This window comes from Sparus aurata, chromosome 19 (assembly GCF_900880675.1).
Source record: "Sparus aurata chromosome 19, fSpaAur1.1, whole genome shotgun sequence".
NCBI classification, from domain to species: Eukaryota; Metazoa; Chordata; class Actinopteri; order Spariformes; family Sparidae; genus Sparus; species Sparus aurata.
The window spans coordinates 8252620-8269774 of record NC_044205.1 but is presented as its reverse complement, the minus strand read 5'-3'; the positions used below and the strand labels follow the sequence as shown (position 1 = coordinate 8269774).

The 17155-nt window shown below is 42.5% G+C and overlaps 1 protein-coding gene across 3 annotated transcripts in view; it reads right to left on the bottom strand.

Moving 5' to 3' along the window:
* Positions 1 to 14747, bottom strand: part of LOC115570202 (E3 ubiquitin-protein ligase HECW1) — a 67260-nt gene extending 52513 nt beyond the window's left edge. For 2 of the 3 annotated variants that reach the window (XM_030398598.1, XM_030398601.1), the window contains exons 1-3: positions 14539 to 14747; positions 2135 to 2456; positions 1734 to 1841 (exon numbers count right to left, since the gene is read on the bottom strand). In XM_030398598.1, the coding sequence (XP_030254458.1) occupies positions 1734 to 1841; positions 2135 to 2456; positions 14539 to 14568 (460 nt within the window). In that variant the 5' untranslated portion in view covers positions 14569 to 14747. Of the gene's footprint in view, positions 1 to 1733; positions 1842 to 2134; positions 2457 to 7078; positions 7137 to 14538 lie in introns of all 3 variants that reach the window. The other variant, XM_030398600.1, reaches the window with a different exon arrangement.
* Positions 14748 to 17155: the final 2408 nt, after the last annotated feature.

The following is a 17155-nucleotide window of genomic DNA, read 5'->3' as shown; positions in this document are numbered from 1 at the left end:
TCGTAACAACCACAGCACGGGGCAACCCTGTCTCGTCTAAATTACCTTCACTTATTACTTGGACTATGTTGGGAGTGAATAAAGCTCTACTGTACATTTACGTACTGCACTAAAGTGGTCAGGATGTGGTCAGGTGAATGGTGGGCAGTATAGAGTTTGCATCTTAAATTCTGTCTGCGGTTATGTTCACACAACAACAGCACTTTGGTTTGGAAAAGAAGGAAAACCCGTAGGAGATACAAAGCTTTATCATGTGACAGTGACACAGTTGTCCACTGGAAGGCCTTAAACTGAACTGATTTCAATGTTTGTTCTATCTGATCTCATGCACATTAACATGGAGATGCATTTGTATTATATAATATCATATCAATAGTTTTGTTGTTTGAAGGAAGAGTGAATACTTGGAAAAGTTCTAAATGTAACTTGACAGTCAGTGAATGTTCTATATTGAGACCTTCTATATCTGACCTTATATTGTGTATAATTGAGGGTGCTTGCCACCTAACCTGCTGCTGAAACAAACTGTTATGTATCAGCCAGTTTTTTTTCCGCTTTTACTGCTGTGAGGGCTCTCAGTGAAGCTCTTCTTGCTGTGCTCTCTGTGACACCAGAGAACAGACAGAAACACATCAGGTTCAGCTAAAGGTGTCATTTGTAAGAAATATGCTGCTGCTCACTATACTTTTCCAGCTACTCTTTGCTGGAGCTACCTTTGGCTGTAATAACTGGCTGCCGCTGGCAAGTATCTCAGTCGTCCGTGGAACTAAGTGTCCCTACTGACAGAAGTCTGTCATCTGGCTTCCCTCTGAGCACAGCTGGACACCAGACTGGGACTGAACACAGAGGTCAGTTTGAAGACAGGAGATAGTACAGAGGTGATTTACAGCAGCTCTGATCAGAGTCTGGGACGAGGAGACACGGCAGACAGGGACAGGAGAGGGAGAGAGAGAGTCGGACATCAGCAGCGTGTAGGGCCGGAATATTTCTACATGTTGCTCTGTGTACTGAGGATTTATTTCGACCGAACCAGAAGTCATTGTGAAGACAAACTAAAACTGCTCTGGTGACTTTGATTCAGTTTGAATGAAATGTGTTTTACAATGAGTTAACAAGGCGATTACGCTCGTCTTAATTCAGTTAAAGAAAGGAACTTGAATTCGGATGGTGTATGGTTGAATTTTTCTGTTTGGTAAGGACAATATATAAAAAATAATATTTTCTCGACATTTTGTTGAGGGGCTAGCCGGTTAGCATGCTAACTTCTGTATACATCTCTGTAACACAATACAGACGTCTTTAACATCAACACTGTTGTTTCTAAATGTTCAAATTTTGGCCATATTTCCTCTCTTGTTTGTAATATGTGTGTGTGAATATGAAACTGCTTTCTCTTTGGTCCTGACAATAAACCATACTCTACCATATTTTAGTGTTGTTTCTTAAACGCTTGTACTGTTTTTTAGCAGCTCTGTGCCAGCTGCTCCACTGTGAGATCAGAGATGTTTTATTTCATCATTACAACATTTACTGTCCAGCACCTTTAAGCAGAGTGAGTGAATGTCTCCATATTTCTGAAGACAATTCGACTGTAAATTAAGTAGTAGGGCACAGGCAGTTTAGTTTCTAATGGCTTATGAATATGCAGGCACTGATGTGAAAGGCTGTAGATCACTGCTATAACTGGCTGAAAAACTGTAACTGTTTCAGAAACGGGAGTTTGAATTACTTACAGTCACTGAAGTGGGAGCTGCAGTCGACTTTCCAGACGATCTGTCCTTTGTGAGAGCCGTTGATGCCGCGGTTCTTATAGTCCAGAAAGTTCTCAGACAACGCCTCATCTGGGAGGAGAGACTAACCTGATGAAACCACACTAATACTCCAACCCTCCATAATTCTCTCAATATTTCCAATACTGCAAAGTGTTTTAGGTATTTACATTATGACTCTGTGTAGCAGAAATACAATGTGTGAGGGTGAATGTCAAGATGTTGCTGGCTCCATTGTGGAGGAGTTAAGATGATGGAACAAACATCAGACATGTTGGTTAAGGGGAGTAAATATAAGCTGAGATGATTAATATTCAACTTGTTATAATAAAACATTCAACGTCATCATGTCTTATCTCACTTACCAATGAGATACATTCCGATCCAGTCTCCGGCATCCACTTCCTCCTTGATGTCCCACGTGATCACCAGGTCTTCGGACTGGCCGATGGTGTAGTGGGAGGAGCTGATGGTGAGGGTGGAGCGAGCGTCCGGAGACACCAGATCAGTGTCGCTGGTCGACCGCGACAGCCCCAGCATGAAGGCCTCCTGGTTCAGACCATTCACAGCGTAGCTCTCTGGGCCGTAGCTGTGACGAACCGCATCCTTACAGCGCTGGCGGGTCTGGCTGCTGCGGGTCGGGGAGGCCATGGCCGCCAGGCCCAGGAACCGATTCTGGTACAAGTTCTACAACACAATGCACAGCAAAACGCTTTTAGACCAACAAAGAGTTACATTTTGTTCTAAGCAGATTTTTTACGACTCAGTGTCAGGCCATCATAGGTTAAAGAGTAAGTATATTGAGAATTAGTACATCTCATGTCCACACACTCCTGGTTTCATTGTACACCGCAACTGTTTTTTTTTTCCTGAGAAAAAACAGTGGTGATGTATCCTGGGCTGCAAATGGCAGATACCGTCACTGCCTTCACTTCATCGCTTCACAAACTGAAGCTTCGATATGTAAACTCTGCAGGTAGCTTACCTCAATGTTTTGGTTTTTAACTGATGATAGAATTTGGTCTGATGATAGAACTGCTATACAGGTTCACCGTTATGTTTGTTCAGTGCATCCTTTGTAAAGTAAGATCTTGATTTTAACATGCAGTATTTATGGATTATCCTTAATATTTAGTCATAATTATATATTTTTATCACTGATCTGTCTCCTAATCTGGATCTGCACCAAAGTTAATGCGGTCTATTCTGGGCCAAGACCCAAGTTTTGTGGAAATCTGTTCTGTAGGTTTTATGTAATCCTGCTGACATACCAACCGACCAGCAGACGGGTGAAAACATGACGTCCTTGGCGGAGTTTGTTGCTCATCAGATTTGTGTCATCAGCTGGAAGTAGATATTAGTTTGTCTGGTTTGTCTGGAGGCTGATGTATTGCAGGAGAAGGTCTGTCATGATGGTTCATGATATCAGTAGCTGACATGCTGGTAATAGTTGACATCTTTCCGTCCTTCCGGCCTATTCAGGTGTACATACTGTTGTTGGACCTATAAAGTCTGCTTCTTGTCTCTTAAATGTACTGCTCTTATTTACAATATTTGAAACACATGCTAATAAATTAATCTCTCATGCACTGGAAATATGACACCATGAGTTTTTAAGTGATAAATGTTTAAAGGGATATACGTCCATCAAACTGATACCCTGTGCTGATCCACCGGGACATCACTGTCACCGTGTACTTAGAAAGGCCTATCATCCGATTGCAGTATAATTTCCAGACACTCACAGTGACACTGCTGCCTGTATTTGATGCTTTGAGGGTAAAAGGTTTGAAACGCATAATGACAACATCAAATGGAGATGTAGCTATGTGAACTACTCATACCACGGAATGAAAAAACGATGATCATTTCTAAATTAAGAGCCAGAAAAGACAGCATTCACACCCACTGGCAGAGAAATCGTTTGGCAAATCACTCTGACCGTACAAAAACACACGGGGAACAGACATGCGTCAACACATCTTTTGGACCAATGCACACAAAAGATTAAATGGGTAGAGGACCGTCATTAAATCAGATAAGAGACATTGTGGTGATGAGAGATACTGACATGACTCTTCACATTGAGGGAGAAGATGGAGATTTCAGCAACTGTTAGTACATCACACTTTACAACATCCAAAAGTTTGTTTGCTTTAAAGACAACTAGCCCAGGCCTGTTGGTAGGCCCAAGTGGTCACTCAAGTGGAATGGATGTTAAGTATGAGGGAGGAATGAAACGTAAATCCAAATGATCCAGTTGTTTATTATTGTTAATTTGTCAGTTTTGAATGTTTCCCTTTTATTGCAAGGAGAAACATTAATGTTACCTGATGAGGTAAGTGTACCTCTGCTATATTGATCCTTTGACATTACAGTCTGAATAGACATTTTAAATTGTGCAGGATTTTTTAATTGACCTTTCTCGAAAGCTGATTTTCGACTGGTTAACATACTTAATGGTGCATATCCTTTCAATTTATTCAACACAATACTACAAAGTTTTACAGGTAAGCTCAAAGGTAAGAAACCTACAAAATGTCAGTATATTAAACACCATTTGAACTTTTTCAGCAAAAGACATTCAGCGTATTTGTATTAAGGGTGTGCCAAAATATCGATTCTACGATATATCGCGATATTTTGTCTTGAGGTACGTTATCGATACACTGGTGCCAAATATCGATATTTAAAAATGTTTATTTACTTTATTTTTTTTTTTCGGCCCACCACCTCCACCCCTCTTCGGAGGACTGCTTTATCTTTATTCAAACATAGGTATACAACCAAATAAAATTAAAAAAATGGTTTAAGTAGCTCTGAAAACCACACATATAGATATTTAATGATAGATAATGATAGTAGTCAGTATGTGTGTTAAGAACAGTCACTGTGCAGTATGCTCTTTGTTTACTTGGCTGTCATTCATGTGAAATTGACAATGTTTTGTAATTCCTGTGAAATGGATTCAGTGCAGTCAATAAATTCTGAATTTCTTCAGTGACACAATATCGTGATGTATCGTGGATGAAATTTTTTGCAATATATCGATTATCGCAGAATCGCTGTATCGTGATATTATCGTTATCGTGGGCAAAATATCGTGATAGTATCGTATCGCGAGGTACCTGGTGATACCCAGCCCTAATTTGTATTGTAACGTCCTCTCTACAAAGTGGTTTTCATTTTGCCTTTTCCACACAGGGTGGAAACTGATGGGGATCTCCTTAACATCGATTGTCCAGTCATAGCTTAACAACAGCAACCCAGCAGGAAGATCTGTCAAGAGTTTGAATCGCTGCACATACTGCAGCACTGTGCATGGAGCTGTAGATAGACAGATACTCTTAATGACTTGAAGGGTGTTGTTTTATTGAATATCCAAAACCCAAAATAGAAGAGTGAAAGTGTAAGAAATAGATTTAGTTGCATGCTTGTCTGCACTAAGGTTCGCAAGCTGACAAGATATTTACAGGACAACATAAAGACAGAAGACTCTGCCTTGTGTTACTGCAAAAGCCAAAGACCATAATTACTTATATTTAGCTAGCCACATGATATTTAGGGATTAGAGGTTAAATCCTGGTTCAGGACTGGATTACACTTCACAGCCAAATCTGTTAAAGAAAGCATTAAATTTGCCCTCTTGCTTAAATCTACAGAACATGTGCTTCAGCCTTTACTATTACATCGTAGCCTTCATATGCAGATTTGAGAACCTTCATGTAGTTATGTGTTCGAACTAGTCTCCTGTAACATGTTACGATGTAGCACTTAGAAAAGAACCTCATGTAAATATTAAAAGGCCAACTGAAGAGTTTTTAGCAAACTGAGTTAGTGTTAACTGGCTAACTATGGCTAAAACAATCATTTCAGCGGATACAGTAGCCTGCTTTGGTTTATTTCTGTGTGATATAGATCCATTAAAAATCACTGGAACCCTAACACGTAAAATATCAAAATATTTTTGCACCTCATCTCAAAGTTAACGGGTCCTTTTTTGGTTAAATGCCTCAAATATTCCCGTAATTCGAAGCATTTCTGTGTCTTTAAAAAGTCGGCCGCTAACGTGCTAAATGAGACGACAGAAGTTGCTGAGTACATTAATCGTCCCTACAGGCAGACTTTAGTTGATATTATCCCAACTTGCAGATGGATCAATTTATAGTAAAGTGTGTATAGTATAGTGTTCTACGAATCTTAGTTGCGGTGATGTTAAAATCACGTGACTATGATGAATTAGCATTTGCATTAGCTTCTGAATTAGCTTCACTTACACTTCCAAAATCATGAAAGTGGTGCTCATCTATGAAGATTATATATGTAAATTTCAAACACAGAATTCATTTTCTGCGATAATCCAAAATCCAATTGAGAAATCCCACAGGCTTTTGTTGAGTAAACCAGGGTGACGCTAACTTCAGGGTTAGTCTACAAGAACGTTATTTGCCTCTGTAAGCACTCTATTCTTTTAACACAAACACATTAGTGTTTTTGGTGTGGAAAGCTTGCTAGGTGTTGTAATTTTGTCGAGGTTGTGTCAGAGTTATTGTTGGATGATTCTGAAACAACTTGAAATACAAGACCGGACCAGAAACGCGTCAACAGAGACAACTGACAGTACAACAAAAATAATGCATTTCTGTTGTTCTCATTTTCTGAATTTAAGTGGACAGAAAAGCAGAATCATCTTAACACAATAGTATCCACCATAACAGCACAGAACAATAGGGAGATTCAGTTCTTACAGCATGGTGGATGAAAAGGTTCAGTTTCTTGGTCAGTGGTCCTACTTTGAAGAAACTGCGTTGGCCAGGATTCAGTTCATCGAAGGAACATTTCTGAACCTCTCAACGGCTGTAAATGCGGTTTAAAGGTGCGGCATGATCCACTAAGAGTCCGGTGTCTGTTGAGCGTGGGCCCTGTTATGGCCAGCAGGTCCAAATGTGATGGAGAGTTTTCCATCCTGGGATCTCAGATCGGATCAGAGGATGCTCCAGTTAGAAAGGAGCTGCAGGGCACCACTCAGCCAGCCTTGACGCATCGGTCTAAATGCTCAAACACTTTGTGCAGTTAGTGACGAATAAAGGTTTTCCGCACGCACAGTGCGATTTGTACGATAATACGAATGTTAACGTAAGACAGCACCATTACTGAGTAAGCCTACACTGTCCATAAATATATATAGTGTCGCAAGCTTTCTAAATCCCATATTCCTGCAGATAAACTGGGTGATGAGTACTGATAAGCAGGCAAATGGAGAACATGGTGAAGTGATGGTGGTGGCGGGTGGGGGGGGGGGCACTGACCTTGATACTACAGAGCTGCATCAGCATAATGACCAGTCAACCCAAAGCAGACCAAAACCTGAGGGAAGTGGGAGGAGAAGGGCGGTGGGTTACAAACCAGAAACAAAAAGCAGAGGCAGTGAATGCAGCAGGTGAAATCAAGTATGGCATCCGTGTGCACTCATGTTAGACGGGAACACAAAAAAAAACAAAAACAAAACAAAACAGCATCATCATACTTTCATACTTCATCTTTGTCAGATAAAAAGATGAATTATTGAGGAGGAGCAGAGGCAACCGATGGACCGACACAAGACAGACAAAGACGCCGTGACCTCCACACAGACAGATGGGAGAACAGAAGACACACAGCGATGAACACATGTAACATCAGAACAGAGCCAATGATGTTAACACATTTCATCGGGCGTTCATGTGCATCTACGGATGGTCACATGCCTGCAAAGGAAGAACATATTAGCAGGAATATGGCGTCATGTCCTTCAGTGAATGCGTTTCACCTCTGAAGGAAAGACATGACGCTGGCTGCATTCATCAATACTACACTGGCTGTTAGATGTACGTTGTACTTTAATACAAAGCAAACAGCAGCGTTCTGATCTCTGAAATGCATTAATAAAATACCACACTGCTGTACAAGACGGCAGCCTTTTGAGAAAGTGGTCCGTAACACTGTATTTGTTCCATCATAGTGGTAGAATAAATACAGATGGCAGAATAAAGCGTGGCCCTTCATTCATCCAGTTATTGTTTTCCCAACAACAGTCCTGGTGGATAAGCAACGCTGGCTAATATCAGAGATTAAAAAGGGAACACAGCTGCCGTCTGTCATCCCGAAATACACAAGAGGGTTTAAAGCGCTGACATTAAAATAACCGAATCATGTGGCCGACCATTCATACGGAGAGGCATCAAATGTGTTGATCAGGGTTGCGGTAACGGCAGATACCGTCACCGCCTTCAATGCATCGCTGCCACTGTGGTTCACAAATGAAGCTTCGATATGTAAACGCTCAATGTTACCTCAATGTTTTGGTTTTTAGCTGATGATAGAATGTGGTCTAAACTGCTATACAGGTTCACCGTTATGTTTGTCTGGTGGCACAAGTGGGTAAGAAATCTACGGAAGTCCAGGAGCGGGTAAAAACAAGGTAAAACATGAATTATTCTAATTTCTTCACACAAAACACAATACATATAGGTTAAAGTTAATTGTCATGTTCAATCTTTTTTTTAAGTAAATGAGTCAGAACAAGGATAGTGTGTTACAGATATGAAGCAACCACGCCACCCACCAAAACATGTGTTTATAGTAGAACTGAAATGATTCCCTGGGCTTCAGCTCATAAACGCCTTCCCCCGCCGCCATTTTCTCACAAACATCTGATAGGAACAGCACATATACAACTCTCACCAGCGAGGGAAGGGGGATGGCTCCGCTCTGAAAACAAATGATTTGTGGAGTTCTGTTTTTACTTGCCATGGGCAATTGAGCAATCCCCATTATTGAGTCTTAGCACAGACTCTCATTTTGTTTTTCAACCATGTGTTGCATAATGACAAATCACCTTGTTACCCTGCTCTTCACCATTTCAGTCTTATGCCAGTGAGCTGATCGGGTTAACCGTAGAAAACATCCTCAGATCCTATCAAACAACACAGCTAGACTGTCAGATTTTTATGACCTTGCTCTGACTTCTGTCCGCACATAAAATACAACGCACTCTCTTCTTGTCGGTGTGCTCAAGGACGGTCTGACATCTTTGATTTGAGAGTCGGCTGCTGAGTAGCAACGGCTACAATCCTAGACACGATCAAACTCAAGTGATCTTTTCCCTGATGCTCATATTTTCTAATTGTCCCTTCTGTAATAGCTTACTGCGACCGAGTGACCAGCATTAATGTGTCCCATCAGCCAACTTATGACAGACTCCAGCAGTGCTGCTGTTGTAGCTACTACTAAGAGAGGAGGTGGGAATTGTGTAGGCACAGCTGTGTGCACAATTTGGCACTCGTATGCAAATATCTACGAGCACAGGCACAAACAAGAACTGTACAAAGTCATGTTCAGCACTCATGTTCGGTCCCTACAGTCCTCATTAGACGTGTAGCGCCATATTAGCATGGCGCCCTATCTATCTACACTAACAGACACGCATTGTAATCTCCAGGGAAATCTCCCCAGTTGTCCTTCCTACTTGTTCTGACACTCGCATAATTAACCACTGTAATTGCGATCAAGACGACAGGATTCATAGTTCCGGCACACACGTACGGCAGGCAGAACAGTAGAGACATGCAATGATCCAGCACTGTGGCTCACTAATGATCTCCTGACCACTCCTCACGCTTACTGTTAACCTTTCCTCGCTGCTGTATGATCTAATCATTGCTGTCCTCGTGAATCCTTCACCCTCGAACGCTTCACGTGAAAGCTGATATGCACTGTCGGTGTTTCATGAAAAAGATCCCCCCCCCAAAAAACGAAGAAATCATGCTACCAGTGGTGGCTCCTACCCTGAACAGGTTCTGCTGAGATATTTGGATCATTGGTAGCCCATCTATTGTGTAGTTAGTGTTGGGATAGAATCATACCAATTTTCATGATCATATAGAAAAAATGCCCAAATCATTTAACACTGAATAACAGAAGATCCAGAGGGACGTTGGGTCATATTTCGAACTAAAACAACCTACTTGATAAATCCCCTTAACTCCTGTGAGACAACAGCAAACATTAGCATTATTACACTTTTAAGCCAACGTTACTGTTTTGATACTCAATAAGACCGTAAATGTCATCACATCTTGGACACATTTATTGAGCCAGGAAAAATTCAATTAAATGTCCGGGATGTAATCAACCAGTTATGTTGCAGGAGCTTGGAAGTGGCTGAAAGCTAAGCTAGCTTTGCTTTGAAACTGATTTCTTTCCGTCAACATTTCCACAGACGGTGTGTCAGGGGCCTGATACAGTATCAAGACATACAGCCTCCAGCGAGACATGAGACCTCAATGCACAGAAAATTGATTCATTTATCAAAAAAAAAAAAAAAGCAGTTGCATTTAAAGAGCTTTATATGAACCCCTCTCCCCAAACTGTTAACTAATGCAGTGCTCAGCCTGGTAGCAACCAACGCAGCTGAGGAGCCCATCAGCTGCTGGCAGCGAAAAACAGTTTGATTCATACAGAAACAGATCATGTTAATAATAGATTATATTTAATTCAATATCAAATGAACTCCCTTGTAAACTATGGCAGCTGAAACTACAAAAAAAATCCTCAAAAACAAGCCAGCATAAGGGTTGAGTACTGAACTCTTTTAGGGGAACCAGTAGAATTACATGAGAGCTACTGACCAGCAGTTAGTGGTGCTAAATTATAGTAACTGAGAACAAACCCGAGAGAGAGAGAGAGGATACTGACAGAGACAGAGGAAGAGCAGGATCACGTCCCTGTGGACAACACTCACTAAAACATACATCAAGTTCTTGACTCAAGTCATTCAAATGGACAAACTCATCACTGCTATTTCTGTATTGTCTTAAACACAGGCAGCTACAATGTCACATCATGAGGCCCGTTACATTCAGAATAATTCCTAATAGAGAGCTAGCAAGTTTGGTCCCCATGTAGCAGTCACTGCTGCCTACAGAAGGAGATTTGGCATTGGTTTATACCCACCAGTGGATTTGCAGTAATCAGAGTCCTGACTAAAATATTGGACAACAGTAGACAGTTTAGAAATGATGTTGTGGAAAGTTAAGGGATCCTAAAAATGTAGGATGTCAACGGAAATCACTCCAGTCGTCACAGGGATATTTCAGTCTGGTCCAAAGTGGTGGAGAAAGTCATAAATTGACATGTCCAATCCCAGAGACATGTTGCAGGCATGACTAATAAAGACACATAGTTCTGTGCCTCCCCCTGATCTCAGCCTTGGCCACCTCTGCAGAAAGTCAAGTAAAACAGACTCAATACAAATTTTAGTTCAAAACATAAAAAATCAATGCAAACGATCAACACAATAGTAAGAAATAACAGTCTGAACATCATTTTGAAGACATCTATGTATCGTGTCGCAGAGATATCTATTGAAGTTGGCATGCTAACCAGCTAGCCCATAGCCAGTTTGTACCTAAAGATGTGATAGTCTGATAAACAACACCAACCCCTCCCGATGCTCTGAGCTCCCAGCCCGGACAGAGTCAGCTTAAATGTTTACATACTGAACCTGTAATCTAAAATAAATCAAATCGAATCTCAGCGGGTGCTATTTCCAAGTATGAAACAGAGGATATCTTCGGGAAAAAAAGTAGTTGGTGAGTATTTCCTTCTAAGGGGACCAAATTATCCACAATGATTCTAAATTGCTATCGTAACCATAATGATAATCCATCCGAGATGACGTAAATCAAATCTCTGTGACCCTGTTGAAGAACAGTTAATGAATTTAAACATAAAACACTTGGTAACACTTCATCACTCATCCAGCACCCAGCTGGACCGCCGCGCTGCGCTTCAGATGGTCTCCTGTCCGTCTCTGCGCGGGCCGACACACTGTATTGTGGATCAATACAAATTCTATATACAGCACTGTGTGATGACTGCAGCCAGAAGCTTACAGTAGCTAGCCTCCTCTGTAACACGACTCTGTCACGTCTCAACAGCAGCAGAGCAACTTCTCAACAGACTGTTCTGTGGTTCGCTTGCAGTATAGAGGTGGTGCACACTATCACACTACAGTGTGCACGGTGTGGGGCTGCCTGCAGCTATATAAACTGTCATATAAGCATATATATATATAATCATATCAGACAGATGTGGCACATAACGTTATTTCAGAGAATGGAACCACAGAGTGTTTTCTCTTGTTCAGTAAAGGCTGCCGCTTCACTGAAACGTGTCTGTTGAGCTTGTTCACCCATACTACAGCAGATATCCACAGGGCCTCTCGCAAAAAACACTGCCAGAAAGTAGTAGAAAATGTCTGGATTCAGACCAGATTCTAACATTAGTGAAATCCCAACCATTCTAAACTCTCTAAGCTGACTACCACTTCTTTCCCTGAAAAAAAAAAAGCTTTTCTGGAGCAGCTGAGGGTGATGCTGACAGCATCTTACAAAATCCAACTGTTGTCTCTGCAGTGCTTGTTTTCTGGCAACAAATGATTTACCAGTGAGCATTTGCCAGGTGTCACTGAGGCAGACCTGGAAGAAAAGTCCACCCAGTTACACGGGCACACTGAAACCGTTCCTTTGTCAAATATTAAAGAACACTTCTTGCTGGGGGAAAATCTAAGATCTGTACATTTCAACAACGGTGACGACATTAGGAGCTGTGCACTCAGTATATGAAGCCGTGCTGCGTCATCCATCTCAGCCTGTCATCACAACACTACATCACGAAGCAGTTTACTGCTGAAAACAGCTCTGTTCTTCTTTTTCTTTCCTTTCTCAAAGGATTTGTAGAATGGAGCCTAAAGCAATACTGGATTTTTGGGGCCAATGATGTCAATAGTCTTCCATAAATAGTGTATACAGACATCTTTTTTTTTTTACAATGATCCTCCAAATAAGGTTATTATATGCACTGACAAAGACACTGATGTAAGGGATGCAGCTTATTTTACAATTCAACCATTAACTTCACTGTCCGAAATGACATCAAACTGCAAACATACTGGAAACTGAATAATTATGAATTACTCCAAGCATCATTCTGCATTCTGTTCTGTAAAAAAAAATCTCTGATATGCCACTGTGGGCTGACTGTGGGTTTCATATTGGAAAACATTTAGGCCCATAGTGTTAAAACTGTGATTAGATTTGTGTTTTGGTAAATGTCAGAGGAAAAGTCAGATTTGTCCGTGATTAACCGAGAAAAACAGCGCTGTCAGCTCGGTCTACGTCTGTCTGATCAGGGCCAGCGTGGTGGAATTATCACAGCCTCATATCTTCTCTGCAGGAGGCTGAGTCACTCAAAGAAAACAGTGTTTGTCAATGTCAAATTGCTGCTTCTCCTCAAGTTTAACAACGCACGCAGAGAAGGCAGCACCGGCACAAAAATCTCACGCACAGAGAGCTCGGGGCGTCATGATTTAGTTTAAAAGTCCAACAGATTTACGCGTGAAAGGTTCTATTCACATATGATGGCGACGACGTCAAAGGTGAGCCTCTGTTTGGAGTCACCCGGGAGGATAAAGTCCTCACAGGCTACCTGAGCGCACCTCGTGGGACCTTAGCCGACCACTGCAGCGCTCCACACACACAACACGCCACATCCTCAGAAAACCCCCAAAACCACGGCCTCTCTGCACGCGTTGGATGATGTCGTCCTTAACTGGCACCAAATGAACATTAGCATGCATATTCATAAGAGGGTTAAAAATAGAGAGTGGGAATTCATCCGGGGATGGAGTGGAACAGGAAACCACCAAACCCAGTCTACCCTCCCTGTTGTCGGCGGCGCCGAGTCGATGCACACAGCTTTTTAATGCGTTCTGTTGAAATGCAAACAGGACACGGCCTAAAATATTAACAAGATGTGTGATTGTGGCATTTAAAGGAAAACACTGCATATGTGGAGAAACAGTGTCACATGCTGTGTGTTGACAGTGACGTGTGATGCTCACCAGCTGAAGGACGTTATGATTTACTCACCGTCCTGACAACCTGACAACCCCCCCCCCCCCCCCCCAATCACTGGTGATGTGTCACCCAAAGTCACAGATATTAAAAGTGATTTGCTGCCAAGTACGTGAGGGTGATACTCATGACAGCTCCACAGAGACGAGACAAAAGGAAACAAGAGCCGTGCCGTGCCGCTCCAGTGTTTAAGAGGATTTTGAGGATGGGAACCTCCAACACAAAGAGGGAGGGGAGGGGAAGGGGAGAGGGGGGGGGAGCCTCTCCTCATTCTGGGGCTCGTAGTACATCCCAAATCGGGAGGAACTGGGGCGAAGCTGCATGGCCCTGACGTCTCCGGCGCCCATACATCACGCCAAACACCATTCACAAAATTAACTACGTTCACGTCGCGTGTTTTGCTGAGACAGATGAGGATTTTTTACATGAAAGATGACTCGAGATTTTCTCAGATTTGTCCCGACTCTGTGTTTCGGCACACATTTAATAGCCCACAGTGACTCAATTAACCCTTTTTATCCCGGATAATGCCAACTTTTAGAGGTGATGTGGTTTGCTAGCAACGACATAATGATGCTACGGGAGAACCGTGTTGAGACAATTTTACTCCAGTGATGCGCGGGGCTCCATATTGCAGAATGAAACCATGTTCCCCGTCAGTCGTGGGTTAAGTTAACCTTAACCCTGTTACCGACCACCCCCAGTGAGTCAGTCGATGTTCCGGGCAGAACCGAGCGCTGGGCCGCTGCTGAGACTGACCGAAGACGCTTCATCACCTGACGGGTACATAGCAACAATGGAGGGCCACCTACCTGGGATAAAAAAACCTGCCGGTGGATCATTCTCCGATGTAAGGCTGAAGACGTGGAGCTGCGCGCCTGCTAGTTTCCACCGAGCTCCATGTCGACGGTAAAAGGGCAGGAGGGACACAAACAAACCAGCGGAGCGAGCAGAGGGCCGACGAGGCACACGACGGAGGCTGTAGTCACATCGTCTCCTCGGTCTCTGGACCACAGTGAAGCCCGCCACAATGCAACACGCGCTTCCGCCGTCTGCCAAAATAAAACACCACAACGTCGTGACTGGAAGCGTTTCCAACTCTTTCGGGGTCTATATTTTACTGTAAAATACATCTACAATTATTAACACGTGAAAACTACAAGGGTGAGGGCGAGCTTTATCTGAAATGCTGTTTCCTTACCAAACACGCTCGTATTTTGAAGGTGCCACTTCCGGTTACGTCTTCGCTAAATCTGTTCTACTTTACAGAATTGGGTACCAAATGCCTCGCAGCCAATCAGAAACCGCGCTTTTCATCCTCGCGTGCGCTGCCTCCTGGTCTCTGCCTCCCTCCACCTACCACGCGCACGTGCACGCACAGTCGACACACGCGCACGCCGTGTCACGCGCAAGTCATTCTCCTCATCTTTCGTCCCTCTGCTGCCTGTTCTCCTTCAGAGAGCAGGAGGCAGGAGATGAGAGGCAGGAGACGGGATGCAGGAGATAGGAGGCAGGAGACAGGAAGCAGGAGATAGGAGGCAGGAGACAGGAAGCAGGAGACAGAGGACAGGACATAGGAGGCAGGAGACAGGATGCAGGAGACAGGAGGCAGGAGATAGGAGAGAGGAGGAGGCATTTTTTCCAAACGTCTTTTAGTCTATAGACAAACCTCCCCCGCAGTGTCCGTGACTTTATTGCCACTTTTCATCAGGGCTTCATTAGGGAGAATTTATTCATATCAATATTTGAATGACTCACACACACATTGGACACCATCAGTAACACATGGTGTCATTAAGCCAAAATAAGTGTATTAAAACCAAATACACAAGTTAGTCATAGAAAGTTAGGCCTGTTGAAAGACAACTCATAAATCATCAGTTATATTCAGACATGACCAGAGCAATAATGTTACGGAAACAATAAGTAACTGAATGGTTGAATACATTTTTAAATAATGTATTGTGTTACAAACCCCCCAAATAATTCAAATAAAATATATCATCTTAAAATCTGTTTCGCCTCCAAATCAACAATGTAACGGCCAGCATGAAGGCCGGAGAAAAACAGGCAGAGCATCAAGAGCGGTGCTTCTGAGCAAACTGCGGCTCCATCTGTTGCTCCATCTTTAATGGAACGATCATTTACAGAGGAAATGAGCGCAAGCACAAAGCACTTGAATCCACTCAAGTGTCTGCTATTCTTTGTGTTGAGACAGAGGAAACGAGTCAATCTGGTCCAAACTCTTTTTCTTTTTTTCAAAAACCACGTCAGCCACGTTTAATACGTTCGAGGGGAGGGTCCCTTCTTGTGCCTCTGACGGAAGTGAGCAGTCGAGAGGTGTCGATGATGAATCCTCGAAGAACCACCGAGAGGAACCTCCTCTCTGTCAGCACTGTTTAACTCTGACAGCGACGGTCTTATCTCTGCCAGGAGCTGACAGCTGTGTGTCTTTGGACCTGATTGACAACAGGGAGGCTGATGCTAGTTTAAAGAATACCTCAATGACTCACATGCATCTGTCATCTGTCATCCAGTATGTTGCTTTATGTAAGTGTGTACATGATGAAACCGTTAGCCCTCATCCAAATTTGCAGCAACAACTGTCAGGACTAACTGCCACTGACGATATTCCAGTGGGGTCGTACCCCATGATGATGTGGGTGGATACGTGGCGACCTGTAACCAGGGCGTGATGTGGAAGGGTTAGTATAAATAAAAATAATGATGTGAAGAATGTGGGGGATTATTATTTATAAATTAATTTACTGAATGGATTTGGCAACTTTTGGAAGAAACCATGATAGATAGGGACATGACATGATCTGTTACATAATAAGAGTAATATGCCTGACTTATCATCTATCTACATGATCACAACTAAACATAATGAAAAAAGTCCGAAAAATGTGGCGGGGCCCCTGACGTCTGGTCACCCTGATTATTTCTGCTACACACAGATAATATAGTTTACTAGAACTGCACATATAAAACCACAGTTACAATAAAGTTCATAGTTTTTATTTTATGTCATTGTATACAGCAAAAAGTAGAAAAGATGAGAGCAAAAAGACATTGTGAAATGTAATATACATGTATATATACTGTATACACATACATTCAGTGTAATATTATTACAGTTAAACATTTGGTTATTTGGTTAAACAATCTTTCCTAGAGACTCAGAGTACTTTAAACTGTACATGTATGCAACATAATATTTCAGAAGCGCTCCATGAATCTTGTGACAATGAACCATCCTTTAGTTCACATCTTCAGTAACAAAAACAATTCCCCCCCCGGGGATCGATAAAGTATTCTGATTCTGATTCTGATTCAGGCCTGTAAAATATGTTAACATCTCGCCGCTTGCGAGGCATGCAGCCCGTGATCAGACCGTGTTGGGAGCCACGGCCTCAGACGACTGCA